This window comes from Lutjanus erythropterus, chromosome 1, assembly GCF_056507025.1.
Source record: "Lutjanus erythropterus isolate fLutEry1 chromosome 1, fLutEry1.hap2, whole genome shotgun sequence".
Classification (NCBI taxonomy): domain Eukaryota; kingdom Metazoa; phylum Chordata; class Actinopteri; order Lutjaniformes; family Lutjanidae; genus Lutjanus; species Lutjanus erythropterus.
The window spans coordinates 33,759,985-33,781,792 of record NC_139317.1 but is presented as its reverse complement, the minus strand read 5'-3'; the positions used below and the strand labels follow the sequence as shown (position 1 = coordinate 33,781,792).

Genomic DNA, 21,808 nt, shown 5'->3' with positions numbered 1-21,808 from the left:
CCATTTCAGAATGTAATCAGATATAAAATTTTGCTCTAAATGAGTCCAGATGCAGTGAAGCCTGATTCCCCTTCCTTCTTTTTGGTATTCTAATATAGTGCTGTATTTAGATTTATACTGTATCCAGTTAACTTACACTTTTTTAACATTACTGCACTATCAGCATAAAATATGTTTTCTTCTTTACATAATCTGGTACTTATTAAAGTACCACTGCTGTGACTGACTCTCAATTAGAGCTGCATTCTGTTATATTTTGCCAAGATGTATTAAATCAGTTCAACTAAATAGCTGAGACACAGTAACTAACTTGTCAAGAGCTATATTTAGGGGAGCATTTTATCATCATAAAAGCCAAGGCAGGCCTCAAATCACAATGTTTTAGTACATTACAATAGAAAAAGTGCACTGCCAGAGAGGTGTCCCAGTAACTGTGCTGGCACAGAGAAAATAGTGGGCCTCCTGAGCACGTGCTTAAGCTAAATGATTTGGACCACTCATTCTTGAGAAGAATATGCCATTTTAAAAACATTTGTAATGTCTAATTTAGAACGACACACATTCATGAGACTTTGCAACACAAACAGTAGAACTTCACATACCATAATGGCTGTTTTAAAAAGCACAAGTATCACCAAAAGTGCATACTTTACATACATGTACAGTTTGCCAGTGCTCAAAATCTATTGAGATCTATGTAATTAGTTCTAGTGATACTACATGCAAAATCTATGTGCATGTATTTGAGTATGAGACACCCCTTGAAGGCTTGAAAAAGTTTTGTGGTTTTACTTTTTTACAGAGAAGCCAATTGTGCTCAGTTTGAACTCATGTGAGCTGCAATGAATTCCAAAGGTGAAAAGTTTTTCATGTTGGGGAAAAAAAAAGAAAAATCATCCACAGATGTCCTGCAAACCACTCCTGCAACATTATCCACTTCTCAGATGTCCATTTGTTTGTTCAGTTACATTCCAAAGACATGTCACCAAAATACAGTTAAATAAACTACTTTCATGGAAACATCAAAATTTCAGGGTGGTAAAAAGGAAGCACAAAGCAGAAGCACTTTATTTAGCCATATTATTGTGTAACAGCAATGATGCAGGAGTGGTTAGGGTAGTTTCTACAGACATTTTGTCACCACTGCAATCACTTGTAATTGAGATGAATTAAAAGTAACCACAGCTGCTGTTCTTTGTCAAAGCAAAAGTGTGACATTTTGGTTAATATGCTTATTTACTTTCTTGCTGGGAGTGAGATAAAGTAGATCAATACCACTCTTATTTCTGTACACTAAATATGAAGCTACAGCCAGCAGCCTAGCAGCTTACCTTAGCATGAAGACTCGAAACAGAGGGAAACAGCTAACCTGGCTTTAGGAAGTTACTTGTCCAAGCCAAGACATAGTCTGGCACATAATCCCTAATAAAACCACAACATGTATTTTTACACTTTTTTGTATGGATTTAACAAACAAGACATAGTACGTTGATTAAATAGCTTTAGAGGTCACAGCTTCTAGTGATGCATGGGCTGCAGTACAACCACAGGCACTGTGGGTAATCTGTGGATCAGGCAGGCCGGGTCATAAAAAATTAAAATTCTTATCAACAGTGGGTGGACTGCAGGCGGGAAAGAGGCTGCATTTCTCCATCAAGAGAGGTGCTGTGTGCACATTTACACATGAGGCACAGCAGTGTAACTTAATAGATTATTTCTTCAGTTTCCTCTGGAGAATTTTCTCTGTCCTGCCAACTTTATAACAGCTTTTTTTTTGCTGCTTAAATGTCCCATGATATTTGCTGCAGGGACATTACTGCACTCATGGAAACAATTAACATTACTGAAAGAAGGCTCTCTAATCATTAAAGTAAAATGTTAAAGAAAACACTCTGACATCAACACAGCAAATAATGAAGAAATCACCTAGAAGTCTTGTGCTGCTTGACATCATTTAAAGGTCAATAAAACCTACAGGAACTGTTGTGTGGGTGGCTGGACAATTTATGTATACATGTGGATTCAGATGAACTCAAAGTCCATCTGTGCATCACTAGTAGCTTCATATTTCCCGTAAAGACATGAGAGTGGTATTGATGTTCCCATTTTTTTTAAAAAAAGCAAAGCAAATGAGCACATTTCTTAAAATGTCAAACTCTTCCTTTAATAAGAAAACAAAAATGTTTTGGAGAGTTTCATACTCAAAGATTTGGACAGAGTATCAAATATAGCACATGTAGAAAGTACATGTTAAAAAGATAGATCTCCAGTAGATTTTATGCATGCATGCATGGGTGTAATCCTCATTAAAATTGCATACTTGAAAATCCAAATGCCAATGGGAATAAATTACTACATACTGTAAATATACTGACTCTGGGTATATTGATTCAGAGCTATTCACATTCACAAACTAAATTAAGCAAAAGGCCAAAACAAGGCAATCAGACTTCAGCATGTCTCCCCAGCTACAAACTATACATTCATATCAATTGGCTATTATGTATAGCCTGTTATATACATGTAATACCATGGATATTACATGTATATTCAAAGAACATTTACTCCTCAGTAATGACAGAATATATTTAGTTAGGACTTGAATTGCACATTTGATACATTATGGCAGGTAAGTAGGAAAGAAGTAAAATGTGAGAAGTAAACTGCTGCTGTCCTTTGCACTTCTTGTAATTGTTTAAAGTGCATCAGCCCTGCACCTAATCAAATAGTGCTCATACAGAAATCAAAATTTGTCAGTCCAATCACAAGAGCCGACAAGGATCAAACTCCTTTACGCTCCTCCGAGAGCTTCACTATGACTAACAACATTCCACATCTCCCCGTGCTCCAGTGGTCAGAGCACTGAAGCATGCACAGATTAGAAAGGTCCAGTTGAAATTCAGTTTGTTTGAATGTTTGTGTGCATAGAGCAGAGGGTTAAAGGATATAATGTCATTACTGATTCACACTCACACGCTTAATGGCTGAGAAGGCACAAGGTTACGCAGTGCGCAGGCAAGTCCAGAGAGACTGTTTTGTAGAAGTGAAATCTGTGTCTCATCTGCACGAGAAATGAGACACTCAAGGCCCTCACGTGGTCTCATCCTTTATTGGATTACCACACACGAATTTGAAAGCAGAAAATGTTTGCTTTTATCAGGAAAAGAGTTGACAGCAGGAATCACTCTTTTGCACCTTATCGGATCCCTCCTTGTGTCTTCTTACAGTCCCATTTACACTGTGCCCAGAGTGAGAAAGCCGAATCAAAAGCACCATTACTTCAAAGCACCACTAGGTTTTCTGCTGCATTTAGCAGGCAGGACTTTGAAGTAAATAAAACAATCCACGCAACGCAAGGGACACAACATAAATGTTAAGGGAATAAGTATCACAAATAAACCCAGGAATAGGAAATGGGTGAAATCAGGATACAGAGAAAAAAGCTAATGATCAGAATATTGTAAAAGGACACATGCGACAGTAAGAACAAAAGTTTGGTGTGGCAGGAAAGAGTGAAATGTAGATAGAGACTGGGTAAAGTTCCTGGGTTTGTGGTCATTTACAACAAGATGCTCAAGGGATTTTGGAAGAGACAGGGAGTTTACCGAGTTCAGTAGGAGAGAACATAAATATTCAAACCAAATTAAGAAACAAAACAAAATGCAACCACTGGCATAAAGACAATTAGAATATTTTTCCATGAATACTAAAAATAACTTTTAAAAGATGCAATGAATACATAACAGAATTGGTTGGTTTTATGTTTGCCTGGCCAGTGAGCGCTGTGGTGAGGATGGGCTCTTGAGAGGTTTTTACGGGTTGGAGTGGTTGGGACAGGGGGATTGGTGGTTCGTTCACCATCTAGGTACTACGGGACATAGACCACTCACTCTGTAGCACCGAAATGGTGGCTTGGGCGCGGATCCACGTGATGGCAGGGTTTTGTCGGAGGTCATTGCGCCGGGGGTCGTTGCTCGCCCGGCACTCATAGGTCCCAGAGTCCTCCAGTGTGAGGCGTGTGATGCCGAGCACACTGACCCCATTGGTGCCGTAGGCCGTGTTGATGGATACCCGCCGCTTGCGGGCTCCGTCCCACAGCTGCTTGAAGGAGTCAGCTCGGTTGACCTCGGCATACCACCACTGGATCTCCGGAGTGGGGTTGCCGACCACATCGCAGTACAGCTCAAAGGTGTCCCCCGTAAGCTTAGTCTCAGACATTGGCGACTTCACAAACCCAGCTGGAGAGGAAAAGCGTATCAGGATGGCAGGGAAGGAAAGGGTAGAAGAGGGTTAGAGCAGCAGGAAGGTGTGGAAAGGTTAAGGGATGGAGAAGAAAATTAAATAGGATCAGATTACATACAAAGAAAAAAGAGGATGATTAAAGCCAAATGAAAATGAAGCAAGCACCAAATCATTGATAGGTGGGAAAAAAGGTTAATGATTGTCTAAATCCAGTCTGGTCAACATCAGGGTTCCCTGGCCCACCAAGGCCATACAACTGTCAAAGTCACAGTCAACAGTCCCAAGTCCATTCCAGCAAGTAGTGCTGGTATCTAATGTAGTTTTTCTCATGTCTGTTTCTTCCTCACATTTAACCTTATAAGATTGAGTGCAATGGGATTTTTGTGCACACATTAGTTACAGTATATTGAATGCAGTACATGTAAAGCAAACCTTACCATAAAATGTTACAAAATGCTAAAAATAGAATAAAAGGAATCACTATGACTAAATACTATAACTAATTACATTATAGTTTCACTGGTCTCCATAAAGGTTTGTTTATCACAGCCCAGTCTTGCCAAGAAGGTTAACAATCAAACATGCCGTTTCTACACTCACTGTGTCGCAACATGGCACCATGTCACAACATGGCACCACTCCTTCTTGACCCCACTGGCAAAACTGAAAACTTCTTTAAAGTGTAGCATGCATTTGTCAGTCCTGAATAAGAACACTGCATTGAAAATCATGCAATTTGTCAAACTCACTGGCTTGGAAATGTTCCACTTGAGCATTAGTCTCAGAGACAGGCACAATAATGTGAATGTTCAGGTATAGTGAGTGTTGTCAGTTGTAAAACTTTCAGGGTACAATTAGGGCATTACCACCACCAAAGATATTAGAAGACTGATAGATAGTTAGAAGAATGAGTGATCAATAGAACTGCTTGAAAGCTGTGACACAGGCAAAGGAACAAATAATTTGTTTTTGGTATTGACAGTGCTATAATGTTTTCATATGTAAAGTAATAGCGCTTTTTTTGCAGAGCTTTGCAGACGTTTTTAAAATGTTGTGTTCATTACCGGACTGTATATGAAGTTGAGTTGTATGGGTTTGCCATTGAGTTTCAGATATACTACACCAGTTTCCTACTATCCATCAATCCATTTCCTAAACCCGCTTATCCTGCTCAGGATCACAGGATGCTGGAGCCTATCCCAGCACACGAGTTAAGAGGTCGGGCACGCCCTGGACATGTCGCCAGTCTGTCACAAAACTAACATATGCAGATGGATGAACAAATTCACACTCACATTCACACCTACGGGCAATTTAGAGTCACCGGTTCACATAACCTGCATGTCATTGGACTGTGGGAGGAAACCAGAGATCTTGGCGGAAACCCACGCAGACACAAATATAAAACATGCGGCCTTCTGGTGCTACCATCTCTCTGTGATTCCTATAGGTGATATTCTAGCATGTTAAATAACCCTCATCATTCCAACTGAAAATGCTGAGAGTTTTAAAAATCTGTATTCTTTGTTTGCATCGTATAAATATTTTACTTGCACAGTAATAATATGTTTTTAAAAGTGATGTCAGTTGTCATGATTTATCGTTTTTCTCAAAGCTTGAAAAGCCTATTAAAAGCAATTCATGGAAGTCGCCACAAGTAGATGTAACTGTATGGATGTATGTATAAACCTAATCTCTTCATCCATATCAGCTTCTGCTGGTAACGCCAGAAATTAGGTCAGCCAGCTTTCATTTTGGATAAGCTGGACTTTAAGAGCAGGTTTTCAAAATTTGCATGTGGCCGCAGTGCAATAAGATAGTTCAAACTGCTGCGACTTAAACTCTGAATGACTGACATTTTGGAATCACATACAGCTGATTTATGCTTTTAAAGCAAAATGAACTTATTTAAAGTAACATGTGGAACCTGAATATGCACCCATATCCCCAATACATCCTGCCACCAGCATTTAAAGGAGCAATATGTAGCAATTGTGATCATCCAAAAATGAGTACTACAGTCCAAACAGCAAGTTGAAACAATTGACTGTGTATTAAATAGGTTGAGATCCTATTTGACATACAGTCTATGGTTGAAGCAAATTGTTTCGCTCCACCCCCTGCTCCTGAGACCCAAGATACCTCAGGCAGGCTTCAGGAAAACTGCAGGAGTACAAGACACTGTAATTTGATAATAACGAGCAACGACAAGTCCTACACTGTAAGTTGATCAGTTGTTTATAGCTGTCAGTTGTCTGTCAATGTTAGTTAAGCCTGTTATCCTGAAAACAAAAGCCCACTGAGTTAAGTGACTGCCTCTCTTTTGCCTTCAATTAATATATAGCTCAATTTAAAAGATATGAACATCTACGCCTTCTAAATCTAATGACTGCTTACAACTCATGAACAGACACTAAATCATTCCTGGAACATCTGTCCTTAATTTGAACTCTAATTAACATGAAATGGGCAAACAAAAACACAAGTTATGAGCTGGAATAGCAATTTCAAAGGACATCACGGCTCTAGCATTGTTGTCAGAGACGCGAGTATTTCAACTAGGCACATTTACTTAATCTCTCATGACATATCACGGCCCTTTTACAATTTATTACAGTAAATATATTACAGATTTCTCTTTTGATCTTAGGGAGTTGGACTAACAGCACCCATTTTTTCTAACTACCTTACTGCCATGTGGAATAGGAAACACATTCCAAACCTGAAATGCAGAGGAATTCATAATAAAATGGGATCCATACACATTATTGCCACGATGTGAGTGTACCACCTGATTCATGACCCTGTTTCACATCAGTAGTTAGTCCAACAATACACTGCCAGCCTTAATGAACCCCATCTAATGACAAATCACCTGGACCACAGACGCTGTTCTCTGCCGCCCCTGCAGCCTGTCAGCTGTAAACCACATGTGCTTGAATAAATCTGAAAAAAAAACAAAAAAAAACACTGCCTTAACTCTGCCCTGAATTGTTGCAGAGGAAATGGGAACAAAGAGCCTGTGGTCTCTTGAGTGTTAGACTGTGTGTTGTGTCTAAATACAACAGCTTACAGGCCCTCCCAGATCTGTCTGCCCTGTTCAAAGTAATGTATCATACGCACATGAACAGATAAGCCTGTGGAAGCCTGAGGAAGGAGTGTAAACAACTACAGTATTCAGCTCTCCCCCACAATGAAGCCCGTTGCATATAATTGTATTGAAAGTTTAACTGCTAGGTGTAAATAAATACCATTCACAAGGTTTACATGATTTACAGAGTCTTTTCTCTGTAACGCTATAATACATGCCACAGTGTTTGCAAAGCTTGAGAACATTATTCTCTGTGCACTGGACTCAAACAGGCTGTCAAAGTACGGCCAAAATATTTACATATGTAACAATACATGAATTTTAGTTAGTACCATGGTAACAAGTGTTGTTCAACACCAGTTTATGACTCACAACTATATTTGAAAATAAATTAGATGATGGCAAGGAGAAACTGTGAAGAGAGTTTAGCAAATAAATAAATAAAAATGGAAGTTTTCGTGCAAGGGGAGATGTGTCTGAGGATATGTGGTGCTTACAACTTGTGTCTCTTTGTGCGATGCCTAGAGATATGCAGAGTAATTAGCATTTGTTTCTTTTCTCTGGAAACATCTGGGCCCATCAAGCTCACCACATAATCCCAGAGGGTGAATCCAAGCCTAACCGCCTACACTGTTAAAGCAATATTTCAATTTGACAGAACATTTACTATGGCATTCTTTACTATGATTATGGGAATGACAGTAAATTGGCTTAGCACATGGCAGAGATAAGTATTGTCAGCCATGCATAAGTACTCATAATCACAGTATAGTATCTGCTTTAAAAAAAAACATAATGAATGTCCTCCAAGGTGATGGCAAATTAAATCAGAAAAAGGAACAGATGACTTCATTTAAATTCAGGCTCAGTGTGGCTCTGTGGAGAAATACGCACAGAACAAACTTCAGACAACACTCGGCCAATGAGCAGACCAATTTTTGTGTTGTTTAAACAAGGAGCTTATACTGGCAGTGAAAACAAAACACAAAGCAGCCAGCCGGTACTGATTCATTTCAAAGGCATGCTGGGAGACAAGAAGTGACAAAGAGAGGAGCAGTGGATGGTGGACAGATCTCTGCAACTTGATGACAGAAGAAAGACGAGCTCTGTTCATCTTTAGGCATGTTGTCATCTGATGCTATGATTTTAACAATTCTACTATTGAATGGTGTATTCATATGAATTGCAGGCATCTTGCTGTCCATTTACTGTATGTGGACATCAGCAAAAGGCTTTTAAGGCTGCAGCCGACAAAAAGGCTGAAGATATACATGCTTTTAACTACATGTTTGCATCATGGCTGCCTTGTATATCCTGCGTCACCTTAAAGGTCTAGTGTGTCCAGGTTTTACAGGGATTTATGAGTAGAATACGGCAGAAGTGCAGAAATGGAATTTGGAATTGGAATATGATATGTTTCCATTAGTGCATAATCACCTGAATTTATGAATTATTGTGTTTTTGTTACCTTAGAATGAGACATTTGTTACAGAGGGCATGGGTCCTTCTCCACAGACTCAGCCATTTCTACAGCTGCCTGGAACAGACAAACCTCAGTGCCTGAGTTTCATGGCCACCATAACAACATAAATGAATAAATAAGATCAAATATACATAAACTGCTGCCATAAAACTAAACTTAAAAATAAATTTAAAAAAAATCTCCATTGTGTTTTGTAAAAAACAACAACAACAATACCAATATCAACCGATGTAGCTGCACTACACCAATATCAGGTCGATAATATCGGCTGACCAAAAAAAAATTGACTGGCTGTAAATGTAATGTTATATGTGATATTTTACATGTCTTTGCACATCTGTAAGACCAACATAATGCTTGTACCAACACAAATGAATCCAAACCAAAATGTTAGCCGAGTTGACCCAGCTGCGGAGTTTATTGCTAGTTAGTCTCACAGTAAATTGAGGGGTGTTTCATCACTAAAAGCAGTATTCTCAAAAGAATATTATAGGACATTTGAAACAAATGAGAGCTTCACAGCAACAAGAGACACAGTGTTTGTCTCTATTTCAATTCACAAAAAGGCTAAAATATATAATTGAATGCATGCAGAGGTGTTGTTGCTATGGTGGCATGTATGTAATCGAACCAAGGAGGTCAAACGTTTATGAGTAAATGGTTTAATAGAAATTATTCAGCATAAAATAATGATGTCCTTCACAGTGCCACATCTTGCTTACACGCTTTAGCTCAATTTCCTCCCATATGACATGTGAACAATAGTATCACCAAATAACCTGCAGTTTTCTGTGACAAGCTCTGTCTAAGGCTGCATGGGAGTCGCAGTCATTACAGCCTACATACTCCACTGATGGAGGTAGAGAAGAGAGCTCCCCTGAGGACTGACAGCAAGCCACACACCACCACCATGCAGCCTGAGAGTGAGTCAGCTGCCTTCCTACAACCTGGATCCCCATCCGCATCCCACAACACAGACAGAGAAAGCAGCGAGTAGGAAACCCCCTGGGGCCACTGAACTGGTTATGTGCTAGGCGGTGTGAGAGTGTTTGAGTTTGTGGTTGCATCTTTGTTGTACCTGCATGGTACTGTGACTGATATGAGTGCCTTTACTGGTCATTGACTCAATACCTGGTTTTGATGATTGTTTATATTTCAATATATATCAGTCACTGTGGTTTATTGTAGCAGAAATCGCAAATTATTGTTTGATAAGTTTCTTTTTTCAACAACTTAAATATGTCTGAAAATACACATTAGCATGGATCCAACATATTATTACAAAGATAAATCAGGCTATTCTAAACAAAAACCCGTAACACAACATTTAATTTGCACAGCACTGATCAAAGGTTATCCTTCATGCAGTCATGTGACCTAGCTAACCTACTAAATCACTGTGCACCACCAATTCATTACAGCAAATTAGCTAGCTACATATTATTAAAGACATATTGGCCAATTAGTTTTATTATTATCCAAAGTGTACAGACACTCTTGTGAGCCACAATTTATAATGGATGATAATGGTATATATATAAAAGTATATACTGTTAAATCTAAATATATATTAAAATATACAATAAAAGTGCTTCTGAAGGGGTAAAACACTAGTATGGAAACTGCATGGCAGCTACTACTGTACTCTTATTCCTAGAACATAGTACAGAGGTATTTAAAGAACATTTAATATGCAAAATAAAAAAAAATAGGCAAAAAATACAAAACCTTTTCTCAAGTATTATCACCACTTGTAACCACTGTATTTTGGTCAAGCAAAGTGAGGGCTCTACCAGTAAGCATGGTATAACAGTCCAGAAAGAATTCATACTATAGGGCAAATTCATACCAGTGTACTTTGTGCACCATTAATACTGTCCATGCAATGGATCATTTTGTAGCCAAACACACAACAGACTCTGACATACCACCATCAGAAACCACCAGCAAAAATACAGTGTGTGGCTAAAGCGCTTAAATTTAGCCATGCTACAACTGCTGCTAAATTAACAGCCACTAGTAAGGGCAAACAAGAGGAAACCCCAAAATATTTAAAGCAATATATGCAGTTGGGGACCCCTGCTCCATCTCTCTATCAGCTAAGTGTGTATGGCCTGAAAAACATTGAAGACCCCTGCTATATACAGTATTGTAAATCAAATGGTTAAAAGAAAACTCATGTTTGTCGCTCTGAATAAAGTTTTGTTTGTTTTAGTCAAACAGGCGAGCTGTAGGATTTAACTTAGTGTTCGGGGGATTTTTTTTTTTTTTTTTTTTTTAAGATTATTTTTTGGGCTTTTGCCTTTAATCATAGTGACAGCTGAAGACATGACAGGAAAGGGGGGTGAAGAGAGAGGGGATGACACGCAGCAACTGGGCCGCAGGCGGGAGTCGAAGCTGCTACAGAGGACTAACAGCCTCAGTACATGGGGCGCACACCCTGCCAACTGAGCCATAGGGGCGCCCCGTTTGGGGCACATTTAAAATCTGTCCATATGACAATACAGGTGTTTTCATTTATTCCAGTTGTTTTTTACCTAATCTTGGAGTGTGTCAAGGTCACCAAATACCTAAAAGAATAACAAAGATGTAACTTGTCTGTGCTGGAAACACTCAACATTCACATTGAAATAAGCACAAAAAACAAAACATCTGCTGACACCGACTTGATTATATAATAAGACGTTTATTACAAAAAACTTTTCGAAAAAGGATTCGAAGCCAATATGAATCTCTGCCCACAAGACATGTAACGTGGCTTATATACATTTGGGTGTCCTTTGTTCCACAAAACAACCCCACACATATGGTATCCCTCAAGGGAGCCTCCCACATAAGTTATGACATAGGGAAGACTGCAAAACGTATAGAGGGCCTCACAAAAACCAAGAGATACGACACTCTTTAACATTCCATTGAGAGTTGAACTAAAGGTCTCTTCCCTCTTATCAAAACAAATCATATAAAGTAGAACTTCAGACACCACAATTACTATATATTAATTACAATAGGAGACACACAACCCTTATCATAAGTAGTCAGTAAAATGTCTCAAAGACAAAGCAAGAGACATCAGTTTGTATAGTACTAGTAGGGAAAAGAACTATCATATGTATATACATACACTACTATAGCCATGTAAGTAGCTTGTTCTTGTTTTTACAAAGACATCATCCTTTGGACACATATGATGGTCAGTCTCACATGTCCAAAACTCATGAGATAGGCTCGTTTTTCTCAACATTAAACATCTGTTTCTGCTAAACGTTAGGGAGGCCTCCTCTGCAGGATCCTGCACATTCTCTAAGAATAAAAACGTCTCATTCTTAAGGCACAGGATCACATAGAATAGCAAAAGCACAAAGTGACTACATGTGAGTAAATGACAAAACTAGTGATACAAGTTGGTTTTATTTTTACAGTCCGATCCTACAGTCACAACAAAACAAATAGGGTGAGTGAGGGAGCTGTCAGCGAAGCACAGTCTGTGCAGATCTGCACAGATCTGAGAAAAGGTCAAATTAGGCAGCGCACCCATCTGAGTGTACTATGGGTGTCTAGATAGATCAGCCACAAAATCTTGATATTGTGTTACATTATGTGTATATAGAGCCTTGTAGATATTTTTGCTTGTTTCCCTTTACCTTTCTCCTAATTTTTCAATCATCAAATGCATGCATCAAAATGTAAACATTACTGTGTAGAATTTAGTGGCATCTAGCAACCAACTCACTTCAAACTACCCCTCTAAATGTGTAGAAGAACCTAAAGTGGGCGCAAAACACAACAGGAAGCCAATGATTGGTTTGTCCATTCTGGGCTACTGTAGAAACATGGTGGTGTAACATGGCTACTTCCATGGAAGAGGAACCACTTCCTCTGTAGATATAAACTGCTTATTCCAAGGTAACAAAAACACAACAATTCTTATTTGCAGGTGATTTCACACTAAAACATATACTTATGGATATTGTATTCCAGTTCTGCCATATTCTGCCCAGGGGTATAAGTACATTGATACATACATACTAAATAACACAATATTATGTTTTTATGTTATTATGTTTTGTAGTGTACAATTCTCAAAAACACTGCTGTGATCATTCTGCGTTGTGTTTAAAATGATGGCTGATAGCAGTGTTGTTATCTATCTTTACTGTCACCATGCTTATAGTATTGTAATGTATTGAATTGTAACCCCTGCATCGTGGTACATCACATTGCCAGATTCTTTCCAATAAACAGCCCTAATTCTGCCTATAGATCCCCCAGAATCTTACACACTGGATCTTTAAATGGTTATATTGATGGATTTGCATGTTATAAAGCTAAAAGCAACACGCTTCACATTACTGCCAACCATTTCTTTAAATTGTACCAAGTTTGACATAGTAGATAAACTCAACTGTGCTCCTGTTTTTATAGTCTTTTTACAGTTGTTTTTGTTTGTACACACACAGAACAGGTTTAAGAGTTGGCTGTTGAAAAAACATGGCATTCACAAGTTTTGTTTTTGGAAAATAAACCCCAGAAGCCAAAGGATACTTCTGTACACTGAGTCTGGGAGACACTTATATTAATTGGTTGCTGTTTGGCAGCAGAAACATACACTGATTGCAACTGAATTGCCAAAACCACTTGGCTGAGAAATGAATAAATAAATAAATAAACTGTTCTAAATGTTTACTATGATGAATTACAGGAGTCAACCAAGTTTCAGTTCCCTGCAAGCCGATATTCATGTATGCTAAAACGAGTGTTTTATTCTGAAAGGATGGGTAAACTGTGCAGCACCGACCAGCAGGCTGGAATCAGACCCACAGCCGCTGCACAGGACTGAGTTATCTGAGTTCCTCTAAAATTAATGTTAAAGGGAAAATTCAGCACTTCTCATGTGGATGTCCAGTCAGTGTTGATTGTAACTGTAGTGAGCAATAAATTCCTCTGTGCGTGCTTTATTAACTGAGACAGCTGAGTTTTCCTGCTGCAAAATCTGTTCTTCTTGCAGCCAGTGATGTCACAGTGATGTAGTAGGTGTTAAGGAAGAACTACAGGTATTGCAGCTTGGATTTATAGTCTTGGCCTCCAGGTAGCCAGGGGGCATGCTAGATAAGTAGTTTTGTCAACTAACACTTTGTTTAGGCTAACAAATAGCTATAGGCTAGGGTGTTGCTACAACGTGCCAACATGGATGTGGGTGTGGGAAGCTCATGCACAATGCATCCTGGTACATGAAGTCACTGCTGCCACAGGTCCCCGAACAGGAGAACTCAGCTTTTTTGGTCTATACAGCATGCAGTGAGGAACTTAGTGCTTCAACTGACTACATTTACCATCAACACTGACTGGACATCTACATGAATAATGCTGAATTTTCCCTTTAGCATTGTATGCAATTCTATATAATTACAGTTCTTGCTAAATGGTCAGCAGAAATGTGAAGTACATGACTTTTGGAAAAGAGGATAATAAATGCAAAACACCCAGTGTTTGACCTATAAGGCCATTTTCTGTTCCTGTAAACGAAGTGATATTATTATTGCATATCATACACCAAAAATGATATTCAGTGTGTATAAGTCATGTAATATGTTTATAGTTTAGATATAATACTAAATCTGCTCATATACTCATACTTAAAAGAAAAACTGCTTATTTACCAAGAAAAATGTCAAATTCATTAAATATTTTATAAGTAATAATAAGTATTGATATAATAACAATTCACTTGGAATATACTTTGTTGGTGTGATATGTAGTGTGAAGCTGAATTTGTGTCAGTGAAGCTGTGATGATGTATGGCCCCAAACATGCTGATGGCAGAGAGGATGTGGTTTTCCTCACTGACCTTATCACCTTAGTCATGTACCTTATTTCATGCTACTGCAATTGAGCAAAATTTTGCCGGTATTTGCAACACTGAACCTCCAGAAAAAGGATGCGTTGCGCCAACCATTTACATTTTACTGGTAATACTTGAGTCTGTCATTCAGATCACAGAAGAGAGGCAACAGTTTAATGAGATTTAAATCCCAATAACCCCTGTCTGGGTAGAAATGCTCTAATCCCATCCTCTAATCACAAGCAGAGAGCACTTCCTAGTTCTCTTTCAGAGGTCAAAACAAGGGAATTCAAATGATTTGATGTAAAACCACAGAAGCATGGAGACAGATGCGTCACGGGACACTGATTCTCATCATCCAAATAACACAATAATTCTAAAATTAGAACAACCACACCTCCAGGAGAGTCTCTTCCACTAGTAATTGTTTTCTGCCGGGGTGACGAATCCTATTCCCCAGCCTCCTACATACTTCAAAGTATTATTATTTGTCGACTTAAATGACTCTGGTATTCTGAATATGCAGACTGCTGGAGAGGCTTTAGGTAATAAAAGCAATCTTGTACCTGCTAGGTCACTAGTTAAAATTCCCGGGCCGCTGAGAAAAATCGGGCCAGGTATAAATGAAAGTAACCTCTTTGAGTATTCCGTCTCTGAGCTGCCCTTGTGCAGGAGTTAACATGAGTTGTTCCAGCAGAACAGCCAGTAGGACATGACTGAGGGGAACTGGGGAACTTCCAGCTGTGAATGTGTGTAACAGTATGAATGTGAAGCAGAGCTGTGCTGAAGAAACTGCATGCATGCTCAGCAAAAACCTTCCCTGGACAAATCACTATTAAAAAAAACACACTGCTCACATTACAGTGGTGTATCAGTATATAGCTGCAGTGTGTTTTTTACTGTGTGATGCTATGCTGCTCCTAATCAGTGCAATCCATATCAGATTTCACAGTGGGCAAGCATGACTCAGTGTAAGTGCTGGCTTCAGTCCTACAGCATATTTTCCAGACTCACAAATGTACTTTTGTCCAGAGCCTGGACAGAAACATGATAATGGACAAGGTCCCGCATCATATACAGTAGGTTTATTGATTCAGTGATATGTAGATGTAAAATTCTTATCTTCAACTGCAGTGTTGGCCTGTGTTGATGATAGGGCGGAGGCAATATAAAAAAGAATTCAAAGGCCAGAACACTTCATATTGTAATTTCAGTATGTATTGCAATACATTAAGAGTGTAAGAAAATATTGATTCACTTGAGTATCATGATATTATGTTTTCTGAAACTGTATTTATTCTCAAAAACACTGTATCACTATATCATGATATTTAACTGTTATGATTGCACAAAGAGTGACTTTTTCCACTCAGATTTTGTGCATATAGTTTTGTGTTCTATGATAAATTTCCTGAAATTAGGTTAAAAAATAGCAATATATGACCTTGTTTATAGTATTGCAAGATATCACAACATATTGAATTGTAACTTCAGTATCGTAACACATACTGTATCGCCATATTCCTGCCAATATGCACCCCTGCAATGCATGTGGACATATTGTTCCCTACATCCTGTCTATATACTGTGATCGTGTAACCATAACAAGAACCAGTCTTTACTGTTGTGTGACCAGTGTGTAAGATTTAGTGCCAGATGGGGTGAGCTTGTACATTGCAAACACCTCGTCCAAATCTCCCCTTCCAAGCGTGTAAGAGAACCTACAATAGCCGCAAAACTTGAGCAAAATGCAGAACGCTGTACCTACAGCCAATGTTTGGTTTGTCCATTCTGGGCTACTGTAGAAACATGGCAGTACAATATGGCGGACTCTGTGGAAGAGGACCCGTGTCCCCTGTAGATATATGGCTCATTTTAAGGTAATGACAACACAACAAGTCTTATTTGAGGTGATTATACACTAAAAACAACATACTTATGAACGTTATATAGGATTGTGATACTGGTATACTGCCTAAAATGTATCAGTTGGTATTGGTGAGTATATGGGTCTACACATCGATCCAATAATACATACTGTATTAGCCTTGAAATGGGACCCGGCTACTACTGCAAACAATTTTCTGTACGCTATATTTTATGGTCAGTGGAGGATAGAAATGCCAGCTTTACCTTGGCAACAGATCATATTTTAAAGCCTGCACTCATGGTGAGCATAAGGTATCTGGTATGAGGAGGATGAATAACATAGTGGACTGAGTATTTCCCGGTCTGGCTTGCTGGTGTTTTCATGGAGCTATGGCCAACTGATTGACTGACTGACCACTGGTACCTAAGTACCCAATGTATATACTGTACTTAACCTGTGTTAATAAACTGCAAATGCAGATGCTGTTATTTCAGTCTCTTTTTCCTGACCGGTTTGGTATTGTGGGGATCCGTGGTAAAACCTGGACTGAACAATTTGAGTCGTCTATCTTTAGTGATCATGAGCTGGATTGGACTGAACTGTATTGGATTGGTGCTTGGTATCAGCCAATACACAAAGTTCGGGTATCGGAATCAGTATCAGGAAGGAATAAATTATATTGAAACATCTCTAATATTACATTACATTTCTGCCAATAATTCTCTGTTAATCTAACACACTGGACCTTTAAATGCAAGAAAGCAAATATAAATAGTAAATATTTAACATGGCAGCAATTCTGTCAGCTCATTATTCTAAAGGTTGTCTTGAGATGATCTGCATGTTTCTATTTACAAAGGCAGTGATAATACAACAACAAAGTTGGCAGCAGGCGCAGGCTGCATGCTTCATAGGGCTACATTATGTAAGACACAAATGCACTTCCTCAGGTCAGCCCCAGCCACCTTCTCAACAGCCTTTCTTTTCTTTGCATAAAGATCACATCATCCTTCAGCTTAAATAGTTCACAGCCACCTAGCAAGTCTTTAGAAGGCTGTGCAGCTGTGCACAAGGAGGCCGTCCATTAAGAGTTAATGAATTCACTTTCACAAAAGGACCTTAAAGCCACGGTTCTCAGTGCTGTGTCTCGGTGGTAAAAATAGAAACGAGGCAGAATGGACGGATGCTATTTACAGTCCGCCGAATATCTGTCGCTGAAACCGGCCACCTATAGTAGGTCTACTTCTCCCTGAATGTGAGGAAATAATGGCATGAATTCCCTCTGCTTCCCAGATACAGTGATTACATTTCATGCACTTATAATTATTATTCTCCCCACGCCGCTGTCTGAACTCTGTAATATCAGAGGAAAATCTAGGATTGCGTAAGAAGCCGTGCACCGATTGCCCTTAATCTGAACTGTGAGGGAGAAATGAAATGGCTTTTGGATGCATGCGATGGGAGCAAACATTCGAATATTACCAGCGGTGTTAAACACTAACTGTAGCTTATTACAACGGGGATCAAACCTGTCATGAATGTAGGGGGTCTGTAGATTAGCTATAAAATTAGGATTTCTACATAAAACATTAAGCACAGACAAATTTAGTGTCTGGGTGCCACTAGTCTGTCTCCCACTGACCCCTGGCTGTATGTCTATGTGTGTCTGTGTGTGTCTGTGTGTGTCTGTGTGTGTCTGTGTGTGTCTGTGCGTTTCTCTGGTGTGAACTAGGCCTCTGTGCGTGGGCACTAATGCTGGGCAAAGACCACAGGAAGTGTTTGGAATGCCTTTGCTTGAGCTTTATCAAACAATAGAGGGCTTATTGGATATTTGATTTTCCAGATAGTGAGATCAGAGGAGGCCTCACTGTGCACGCACATACTTCAAGCACCTTCGAGAAATTAACAAAGAAGAAAGAAATGAATTCAAGGGATAACATTTTGTTACATAATGCTGTGGTATTTTAGTTTTTTTGTCTCCTCACAAGCTGAAGACGTAGGTTGCTTCTGTGCTTTCTTGTAAAATGATTTAGATTTTACATATTGTGCTTTACTTGAATAACACAAAATATTACAAAGTGCTCCAACACATTACACTTATTCTTTAATGTTGAACATTTTCCATTTCAAATAATCTGCAAAAGTAAATCCTTAAATGGTAGGACAGTGCTAGAGTGAGCTTTTACACAACCTTCTCATCCCATCATCAAAAAACATGTCTTATTAAGTCTTGCTCAGTGGGTGTCCGATTATCCCACAGAAAAGACGAGGTGGACACTAAGCATTAAAATTATAAGTATGCAGAGTAAATCTCCGCCTTATTTCTCTCTGAAAGGGGATTAGATCATGTCAGCGATATTGATTTGTCAACACAGGGGTCCTGATGTGTGGGTATGGAAGTGTCTTAGATGATATGAATACAGGCAGTGATTATAGTGCTAACAACAACGGAAATAGATTGATTAAATGTGTATAGTAAAGCACCAAAATCTTCACAATCATGTCAGAGCTGCTTAGGGACATTTAAAAACTGAAAAATAAAGATTCAAAAGATTCCATCCTTTTGTTTTGTGAATGGCTGCTTATTTGCGTGGCCCTCTGGGTGCTGTGATTCAACAGAATTTGAAGTGAGGACACGCTGTATCAGAGGACAGCCTGAAACACCCAACAGTAGTGACATTTATTTTAACCAAGTCACGTCACTTTTGTTATGATTATCGCACAGTTAACTTTTGAAGTTCAACTCACAAATGAACATTCCTGGCAGCTCCCTAACAGTCAAATGTCTTGTTCCTTTGCATATTTGGGGAGAGGAAACTGCTGGCGCTCTCACATTCCAAACATAATCAGAAAAGGAAATATGCATATGTTTTTAGTGCATGCACAAGTTGCACAAGACAGGGAGATCGAGTTAAACTGGACAGGAAATATGCTGTAAAGGTGGAATAGTTTTGTCCAGTAGATGCATGCATAAGGTCGGCAACTGTGCTCCAGAAAGGGCCTTGTGTTTACAGTATTTACAGCACGCAGTGGGCGAGCCTTTAGCCTGTGTTTGGTGTTGATAATATGTCAGATCAGCATCCAGTGCAGGTTAGTCCTGTTTGACACACTCTGTTAACCAGCTGCACACTGACAGCAGAAGGTTACCCATAGGCTACATCTATGTGTAAATATTCAGAGCTGATTCCATTAAGCTATAAACCTCAGCTAAAGAAATCTGACAGTGGCAGTTAATTCCCCTCACAGACACACCTACACTACTTACAGTAAATAACCTTGCAAAATTGTCACAACAGCGTCAGTTTTCTGAGTTAAGGAGTTCCGTAGAGGTTACATCGTGTGGTCAGTTGTTGAATCAGATATGTTAGTGTCTAACTCTGGCCTTGTTGTCGAGATGAAACTATAGTACTCTAGTAGCTTTATCGCAGTCATTCTCAGAATCCTCTGTAGAAACATTTGGCTCGGGCGTCTTCACACAAGTCAAGTCACTAATTTCCCTCTCGATGCGATGTGTTTACAGTTATGCCATGATCACATCTGCTGTCTTTCTTACCGTTCTGAGCCGAGATGAAAGGCAACATCAAGTTCCCCAAAAGGACCACCGCCAGCATCACTGCGTTAGGATGCATCGTCTGGGGCTCGATGAGAGTACCAGGGTCTCGGTCGGACGAATGTGGGAGGAGAGATCGTGTATTAATCACAAGATCTAGAGAGATGGGCCCAGCATAGCACCGGGTGCTTTAAAAAAGAAACAGTCAGCCGACGATGATTTAAAAAAAAAAAAAATGTGTGCAGACGTCTCCCCTGAGTCAAAGACGTTCCGAGGACAGCGATGGGTGAAAGGTCCGGGACGAGGCCAGCGGCTCACGGATGCCGATGTGCGGCCATAGGCGGCGAAGAAGCCTCGTCGGATTGCGGAGGAGAGGTCTCTGGATGTCAGGGAGATTGTCCACAGTGTAGTTCTGAAGATTCAAAGATGCGCAGAGCGATGCGCATTTGCGCTGCCGCACGGTCACGGTTCGGTGATTAAAATGAAAGTAGCGCACAAACGATTCCCGACGGGAAGTGATGTAGCCGAAACATAAGTCTGCTCCAAAAAGAGGGACAGATGCTGGTAGGACACCAACGGCAGCAACGACAAGCTGCGCCTGCCCTATGCGCTCACGACCGTGGATAAACACACGCGCGCACACACACTCGCACACATTACACGTATGTAACTGATGTTGTTTGTGAGCTCAGGCTCTTGTTATGTGCGCCCTCAGTCTTCATTTCCTTGTCCGTGGATACGCTTTAATTTTATTCATTTATTTATTATTTTATGAGGCATAGGGCTGCAATAAAAGTTCAGTTAATTTGTCAGTCATTTTCTCAAGCAATCAATTTACTTGTTTGGTCTATAAAATGAATGAAAACGGAGAAAAAAAAATATTAAGTGTTTCCTAAATCCCAAGACGACATCCTCAAAAGTCTTGTTTTGCCCACAGGCAAAAAAATATTCAGCTCACTGTCATTGAGGAGTGAAGCAATCAGAAAATATACACATTTAAGAAGCTTTGATCGAATTTTGACTTTTTTTTCTTTAAAAATTGTGAAAACCAATTGATTGTTTCTCAAAATAGTTGGCAATAAATTTAAAGCTACTATATGGAGTTTATAACTGATAATGGAACAGTCTCGATTTAATACTGATATCTCAATATAACTTACACAAGCAAACAAGACCATCAGTGAGACAATTAGCTATTTAGTTATTCTTAGTTGGATTTGTTTAAAATACAATGAAACGAGCCTGTGTTTTCATTTTCCCAGGCAAAATTACAGTGAATGGTACATCAGCCAGTTAAAAATCATTAGATTTTTATTTAGATAATTTTATTTTTGACGTTATTATTTGTTGTTATCACAGTGGAAAAGTTACTGCTTTTTTCCACGGGGGGCTCCAAAATCAACAAAATATGAAAGTTCCTCATCATAGCTTTAATAATCCCTTAATCGATTCATCATTGCAGCTCTAATGAGGTGACAGGTGCTCATTTTTTTTTAGATCATTTTGAGGCTGTTGTTCCTGCTCATACAGTATTAACTGATTACAGTAATAGCCTGGCCTGTATGATTTCCCTACTCTTTCCAAAAGCTCTTACAATATTAATGTAAATATAAATGGTCAGCTCGTTTATCACCAGTCGTCAAGTCAAATTAGTCACAAACTATGCATGCATAACGAATGACAGATATTGCTACAGGCCAGATTTGGCTAGTTACATTAAAAAAAATTGC

At 39.2% G+C, this 21,808-nt stretch overlaps 1 protein-coding gene across 2 annotated transcripts in view; it reads right to left on the bottom strand.

The window, feature by feature from the left end:
• The window catches only part of LOC146333176 (neuroplastin-like), a 38,274-nt gene extending 17,560 nt beyond the window's left edge, over positions 1 to 20,714 (bottom strand). Inside the window, exons 1-2 of one of the 2 annotated variants that reach the window (XM_084720414.1) lie at positions 20,082 to 20,714; positions 3,891 to 4,238 (exon numbers count right to left, since the gene is read on the bottom strand). In XM_084720414.1, coding sequence (XP_084576540.1) covers positions 3,891 to 4,238; positions 20,082 to 20,157 — 424 coding nt within the window. In that variant the 5' untranslated portion in view covers positions 20,158 to 20,714. The remainder of the gene's footprint in view (positions 1 to 3,890; positions 4,239 to 20,081) is intronic. The other variant, XM_084720422.1, reaches the window with a different exon arrangement.
• Between the last annotated feature and the right edge of the window lie 1,094 nt (positions 20,715 to 21,808).